Below are 8,126 nucleotides of genomic sequence, written 5' to 3'. Positions count from 1 at the left end.
TTTTGAATTAATGTTTTTTATTGTCATTATTTATAATATGAATTCATATCCTGAATACAGTGTTACATGGACATGATATGCCTTTCCATCTCTTTGGCAGTGGGCAGCATTTAGTCTTTTGCCATTAAGCAGTCAAGAGTATCTAGGCTTTATCAAATTGGCAGTTTCCTTTAGGCCTTGTTTGCTTTCTCATACATGACTAGCTGCTAAATTTTGCTCAGTTACATTTCTGCTTACTCTGAGGTATTATATGGGCATTCTTTCCTATTAGTCTGTTAAGATGATTTTTAAGTGCATCTCTGGGTTAATTCCTCCTTGGTTGTGAGGGATTTTCCTCTCTACATTTTATTAGATGTTCTAAGTATATTAAAATGTAGCAAAGGATTTGCTGCATTACATAAGGTATCTATGGCTTCTTTTCTCTGTGACATTTTTGTCTGATACTGGAGCAATGCTGGGACCAGAGAATTAACTGAAGAGTATTCCTTCTTCTAATGATTCATTTGTTTTTGTTGTTGCAATTGATGACAATCATTTTATTATCTTTAAATGATCTATTTTTAATTAGTTTATTTTGTTACTTTGGAGTTCAGTAAACACCTCACATGTGAAGTCTGAGAAGGCTATAATGATACAACATCTTTATAGAAGTGGAACTTTTACAGTGAGTGCTTGTCACAGCAGCATATATGCCATTCTTATGACAAGTTATATGAGTTTATAAAATCATTTCAAAGCAGTAGAATACAATTTAAGTTTTAACATTAAACAGAACTAGTATACAAGATGTATTGGTCATTTCCCATAGCAGTTATGTTGCTTTATTAATTTACTCTACAGCATCATAAGAAGACATATTTCAACTGCTTCACATTTTGCCAACCACAAGCAGACACAAGTTCCTGATTGTGCTCAGTATTTTACTAAAATCACAGTATCTATATTCAGAATGTATTTGGGAACACTGTCCTAAGTATAAATATCTTTGAAGAGTAACAAATATCAACACTTAGAAGTTGAAAATAAATCATTTCGCATTTTCTAAAATTACAACTCTAAATATATTCCTTAATACAAAATATACATGTATATGCTTCAAAAACATGCTGAAAGCAGTGTATACTTTTGCATATTATTTCCAAACTTGGTTTATTAATACTTTCAAACTAATAGTTTATTATTGGTACAATAACATTGTTGTTCAGAAAATATTTCAGCCAAAACAAACATTCTAAAATAGCAAGGTTAGGAATGCAGCTAATAAAAAAAGGATACAGCTAATGTTTTACAGAATTTTTTCACTAAAAATATTAATTCACAACTTATTTATCTCTAAAGTAAAATCTTTTAACCTCCTGTCCCTACTTAGATTAAGGAAAGACAGAAGAACCCCCAGAGTGAAAAACCTCATTCCTGAGCCTGTGAACTGCTGGGAGGTGAATGTTTCTGCATCATTGCCATGAGACAAATTCCCTGTTACTGTTGATTGCAACCTGAAGTGCTTCCTTCATCCTTCGCATTGAGGAATATTTAGGCAGGTATAGAATACGGTGACATGTCAGTGATCTTGGGTTATGTATTTCACTGAAGAACTCAGGACACCGGAACACTATACCTTCACTCTGGAAGCCTCTTACATGGAGCTTATCACACCCTGTAAGAAACACTAGAAAGGAAGACAATTTTGTTAAGAATTTTTATCTAGAAATTTTCAAGATACATAAGAAGAATTAATGATCACATTTAATAAATATTGAGTACACTTTTTGTGCAGAAAAACTACAGAGGAGCAGGGGCAGGGAAAGTCTAGAAAAGTCATGGCTTTTGGGGTTTGTGCTCTACAAATATATGTACCTTGTCATTAAAATGATCTATTACATGAAGGCTAGATATCTATTATAGTACTTACAGAGGAATTTCCTCTTTTCATCCAGAGTTAATTCATGGAAAGCCTTCCAAAACAGCATAATAGTTCGGTGTGATTTGTCATATCCATCTTCATACTTTGAATTCTTGGGGACAAGAGAAAAAAAGAGTTAGAGAAAATTTTAGAAGAAATATGTATCAGTTATTTGGAAAAGTTAGAGGGTACTTGGGTTAGAACTTACATTTTCAAATTGTTTCCAGTCACAACTAGCATTTCCAATTATTGCTGTCATTAGTTCTTCAGGCTGGAAATGCCTAATTATATCCCAGTTACACACTTTGTAAAATCCTCTATGAAATTCTTCATAAATTGTCTTTATAGAGACGTTAAAAATGTAATCAACATACTTAGACACATAGTCTCTCCTTGAGGGAAGAAAAATAAAAAACCAATGACGTGCCTTATCCATGACTAAAATATTATCTATTTTTCTCTTTTTATTCTATTGAGAAAGAAAAGTATATCTCTATATCTATCTATCTATCTATCTATCTATCTATCTATCTATCTATCTGATATATATAGTATATCAAGTCTATAACAAGACAGGAAAATGAAAATCTGGCTAACTAGAAAAAAGGTCCTTAGAGAATATAAGAGAAGGACTCAGGCCCTTCTGCCCCTGCCTGGTCCTCTGGGCTGGAGCAGACACAATTGGTCTGCTCCCGTCCTGTTGAGAAACTGAATCCTGAGTCATCCAGGAGCCACTGCACTCAGAGCAGCTGGTAAGAACTCCATCTCACTCCCTAAACCCCAGAGATAGATCGGGGAGCCAGGGACATCCAGGGCACAGCAGCTACCCAAACCCCGCCCCTCCGGAATTCCACTTCCCTTCTGCCCCTGCCTGGTCCTCTGGGCTGGAGCAGACACAGAGTTGGTCTGCTCCTGTCCTGTGGAGAAACTGAATCCTGAGTCATCCAGGAGCCACTGCACTCAGAGCAGCTGACACAGAGTCGGTCTGCTCCTGTCCTGTTGAGAAACTGAATCCTGAGTCATCCAGGAGCCACTGCACTCAGAGCAGCTGGAGCCACTGCACTCAGAGCAGCTGAAACTGAATCCTGAGTCATCGAGGACCCACTGCACTCAGAGCAGAAGGATTTCCAGATCCAAGAGGTGGCCTGAGTCCCAGGAGTTATTCCACCCAGGAGATTAGGAGCATAAGACCACAGAGACCTCTGGACTCTGAGGAGCTCTGCAATAAGCAAGATAACTGGAAATACAGACTCCAGTTTTACACAGTGTGGGCAGGTACCACTAGAGTTAACCAGATGGCGAAAGGCAAGCGCAAGAACATAAGCAACGGAAACCAAAGTTTCTTGGCATCATCAGTGCCCAATTCTCCCAATATAGCAAGCCCTGAACACCCCATCACACCTGAAAAGCAGGATTCAGAATTAAAATCACTTCTCATGATGATGATAGAGGATTATAAGAAGGAATTAAGTAACTCCCTTAAAGAAATACAGAAGAGTACAAGTAAACAGATAGAAGCCCTTAAAGAGGAATCACAGAAATCCCTTAAAGAAATGGAAGAAAACACAAAGAAGGAATTAAACAAAAACATTCAGGATCTGAAACTAGAAATAGAAACAATAAAGAAAGTTCAAAGGGAGACAACCATGGAGATAGAAAACCTAAGAAAGAGATCAGGAGTCACAGACGCAAGCATCACCAACCAAATACAAGAGATAGAAGAGAGAATCTCAAATGCAGAAGATACGGTGGAAAATATTGACACAGTTGTCAAAGAAAATGCAAAATGCAAAAAACTCCTAACTCAAAACATCCAGGAAATCCAGGACACAATGAGAAGACCAAACCTAAGGATAATAGGTATAGATGAGAATGAAGATTCCCAACTTAAAGGGCCAGTAAATATCTTCAACAAAATTATTGAGGAAAACTTCCCTAACCTAAAGAACAAGATGCCCATAAACATACAAGAAGCCTACAGAACACCAAATAGACTAGACCAGAAAAGAAATACCTCCCGTCACATAATAATCAAAACATCAGATGCACAAAACAAAGAAAAAATACGAAAAGCAGTAAGGGAAAAAGGTCAAGTAACATATAAAGGCAGACCTATAAGAATTACACCAGACTTCTCACCAGAGACTATAAAAGCCAGAAGAGCCTGGACTGACATCATACAGACACTAAGAGAACACAATTGCCAGCCCAGATTACTATACCCAGCAAAACTCTCAATCACTATAGATGGTGAAACCAAGATATTCCATGACAAAACCAAATTTGCACAATATCTTCCCACAAACCCAGCACTTCAAAGGATAATTGATGGAAAATGCCAACACAAGGAGGGAAACTACAACCTAGGAAAAGCAAGTAAGTAATCTTCCAACAACCCCCCAAAAAGATACAAACATAACTTTACCTCTAATAACAAAAATAACAGGAAGCAACAATCATTTTTCCTTAATATCTCTAACATCAATGGTCTCAATTCCCCAATAAAAAGACGCAGACTATCAGACTGGATACACAAACAAGACCCAGAATTTTGCTGCATACAAGAAACGCACCTCAGTGACAAAGACAGACACTACCTCAGAATAAAAGGGTGGAAAACAATTTTTCAAGCCAATGGTCCCAAGAAACAAGCTGGAGTAGCCATTCTAATATCAAATAAAATCGACTTTCATCCAAAATTAATCAAAAAAGATAAGGAAGGACACTTCATACTCATCAAAGGAAAAATCTACCAAGGTGAACTCTCAATTCTGAACATCTATGCTCCAAATGCAAGGGCACCTACATACATAAAAGAAACTTTACTAAAGCTCAAAACACACATTACACCTCACACAATAATAGTGGGGGATTTCAACACCCCACTGTCAGCAATGGACAGATCATGGAAACAGAAACTAAACAGAGACACTTTGAAATTAACAGAAGTTATGAACCAAATGGACTTAACAGACATCTATAGAACATTTCATCCTAAAACAAAAGAATATACCTTTTTCTCAGCACCTCATGGTACCTTCTCCAAAATAGACCATATAATTGGTCACAAAACAAGCCTCTACAGATACAAAAAGATTGAAATAATCCCTTGCATCTTATCAGATCACCACGGACTAAGACTGGTCTTTAATAATGACAAAAACAATGGAAAACCCACGTACACATGGAAACTGAACAACTCTCTACTCAATGATGACTTGGTCAAGGAAGAAATAAAGAAAGAAATAAAAGACTTTTTAGAATTCAATGAAAATGAGGACACATCATACCAAAACTTGTGGGACTCCATGAAGGCAGTGCTAAGAGGAAAGCTCATAGCTCTAAGTGCCTACAAAAAGAAACTGGAAAGAGCACACACTAACAAGTTGACTGCACAACTAAAAGCTCTAGAACAAAAAGAAGCAAATACACCCAGGAGGAGTAGAAGGCAGGAAATAATCAAACTCAGGGCTGAAATCAACCAAATAGAAACTGAAAGAACAATACAAAATATCAATAAAACCAGGAGTTGGTTCTTTGAGAAAATCAACAAGATAGATAAACCCTTAGCCAGATTAACCAGAGGGCACAGAGACAGTATCCAAATTAATAAAATCAGAACTGAAAAGGGAGACATAACAACAGAAACTGAAGAAATTCAAAAAATCATCAGATCCTACTACAAAGGCCTATACTCAACAAAACTGGAAAACCTGGATGAAATGGACAATTTCCTAGACAGATACCAGGTACCGAAGTTAAACCAGGAGCAGATAAACCATCTAAATAGTCCCATAACCCCTCAGGAAATAGCAGCAGTCATCAAAAGCCTCCCCACTAAAAAAAGCCCAGGACCAGATGGTTTTAGTGCTGAATTCTATCAGACCTTCAAGGAAGACCTAATACCAATTCTCTTCAAACTATTCCACAAAATAGAGACAGAAGGAACACTACCCAATTCGTTCTATGAAGCTACAATTACACTCATACCCAAACCCCACAAGGACCCGACAAAGAAAGAGAACTTCAGACCAATCTCCCTTATGAACATCGATGCAAAAATACTCAATAAAATTCTAGCAAACCGAATCCAAGACCACATCAAAACAATCATCCATCATGATCAAGTAGGTTTTATCCCAGGAATGCAGGGATGGTTCAATATTCGGAAATCCATCAATGTAATCCACTATATAAACAAACTTAAAGAAAAAAACCACATGATCATCTCACTAGATGCTGAGAAAGCATTTGACAAAATTCAACATCCCTTCATGATAAAAGTCTTGGAAAGATCAGGAATTCAAGGCCCCTACCTAAACATAGTAAAAGCAATTTACAGCAAACCAGTAGCCAACATCAAGCTAAATGGAGAGAAACTTGAAGCAATCCCACTAAGATCAGGGACTAGACAAGGTTGCCCACTCTCCCCCTACCTATTCAATATAGTACTGGAAGTCTTAGCCAGAGCAATTAGACAGCAAAAAGAAGTCAAAGGGATACAAATAGGAAAGGAAGAAGTCAAAATATCGCTATTTGCAGATGATATGATAGTATACTTAAGTGACCCCCAAACTTCCACCAGAGAACTCCTAAACCTGATAAACAACTTCAGCAAAGTGGCTGGTTATAAAATCAACTCAAACAAATCAGTAGCCTTCCTCTACATGAAAGATAAACAGACTGAAAAAGAAATTAGGGAAATGACACCCTTCACAATAGTTGCAAATAATATAAAATACCTTGGTGTGAATCTAACCAAGCAAGTGAAAGACCTGTATGACAAGAACTTCAAGTCTCTGAAGAAACAAATTGAAGAAGATCTCAGAAGATGGAAAGATCTCCCATGCTCATGGATTGGCAGGATTAATATAATAAAAATGGCCATCTTGCCAAAAGCAATCTACAGATTCAATGCAATCCCCATTAAAATCCCAACTCAATTCTTCACAGAGTTAGAAAAGGAAATTCTCAAATTCATATGGAATAACAAAAAACCCAGGATAGCGAAAACTATTCTCAACAATAAAAGAACTTCTGGAGGAATTACCATCCCTGACCTCAAGCTGTACTACAGAGCAATAGTGATAAAAACTACCTGGTATTGGTACAGAGACAGGCAGGAAGATCAATGGAATAGAATTGAAGACCCAGAAATGAACCCACACTCCTATGGTCACTTGATCTTTGACAAAGGAGCTAAAACTGTCCAGTGGAAAAAGGACAGCATTTTCAACAAATGGTGCTGGTTCAACTGGAAGACAACATGTAGAAGAATGAAAATTGATCCATTCTTATCCCCTTGTACAAAGCTCAAGTCTATGTGGATAAAGGACCTCCACATAAAACCAGATACACTGAAACTAATAGAAGAGAAGGTGGGGAAAAGCCTCAAATACTTGGGCACAGGGGAAAAGTTCCTGAACAGAACTCCAATGGCATATGCTCTAAGATCGAGAATTGACAAATGGGACTTCATAAAACTGCAAAGTTTCTGTAAGGCAAAGGACACTGTCAATAGGACAAAACGACAACCAACAAATTGGGAAAAGATCTTTACCAATCCTTCATCTGTTAGAGGGCTAATATCCAATATATACAAAGAACTCAAGAAATTAGACTCCAGACAACCAAATTACCCTATTAAAAAATGGGGTATAGAGCTTAACAAAGAATTTTCAACGGAAGAAACTCGAATGGCCGAGAAGCATCTAAAGAAATGTTCAGCATCCTTAGTCGTCAGGGAAATGCAAATCAAAACAACCCTGAGATTCCATCTCACACCAGTCAGAATGGCTAAGATTAAAAACTCAGGTGATAGTAGATGCTGGCGAGGGTGTGGAGAAAGAGGAACACTCCTCCATTGTTGGTGGGACTGCAAGATGGTGCAACCACTTTGGAAATCAGTCTGGCGGTTCCTCAGAAAATTGGACATAGCATTACCCGAGGATCCAGCTATACCACTCCTAGGCATATACCCAGAAGATGCTCGAACATATAATAAGGACATATGCTCAACTATGTTCATAGCAGCCTTATTTATAATAGCCAGGAGCTGGAAAGAACCCAGATGTCCTTCAACTGAGGAATGGATTCAAAAAATGTGGTATATTTACACAATGGAGTATTACTCAGCTATTAAAAACAATGAATTCGAGAGGTTCCTAGGTAAATGGATGGAACTAGAAATTATCATCCTGAGTGAGGTAAGCCAATCACAAAAGAA

At 37.5% G+C, this 8,126-nt stretch overlaps 1 protein-coding gene across 2 annotated transcripts in view; it reads right to left on the bottom strand.

Moving 5' to 3' along the window:
• The window catches only part of Herc6 (HECT and RLD domain containing E3 ubiquitin protein ligase family member 6), an 81,543-nt gene continuing 73,417 nt past the window's right edge, over positions 1-8,126 (bottom strand). The window contains exons 21-23 of one of the 2 annotated variants that reach the window (XM_028789397.1): positions 2,109-2,292; positions 1,910-2,012; positions 1-1,666 (exon numbers count right to left, since the gene is read on the bottom strand). In XM_028789397.1, coding sequence (XP_028645230.1) covers positions 1,452-1,666; positions 1,910-2,012; positions 2,109-2,292 — 502 coding nt within the window. In that variant the 3' untranslated portion in view covers positions 1-1,451. Of the gene's footprint in view, positions 1,667-1,909; positions 2,013-2,108; positions 2,293-8,126 lie in introns of those variants that run through there. The other variant, XM_028789398.1, reaches the window with a different exon arrangement.

This window comes from Grammomys surdaster, unplaced genomic scaffold (genome assembly GCF_004785775.1).
Source record: "Grammomys surdaster isolate TR1022 unplaced genomic scaffold, NIH_TR_1.0 125832, whole genome shotgun sequence".
Taxonomy (NCBI): domain Eukaryota; kingdom Metazoa; phylum Chordata; class Mammalia; order Rodentia; family Muridae; genus Grammomys; species Grammomys surdaster.
This window is presented reverse-complemented; position numbering and strand designations above follow the sequence as displayed.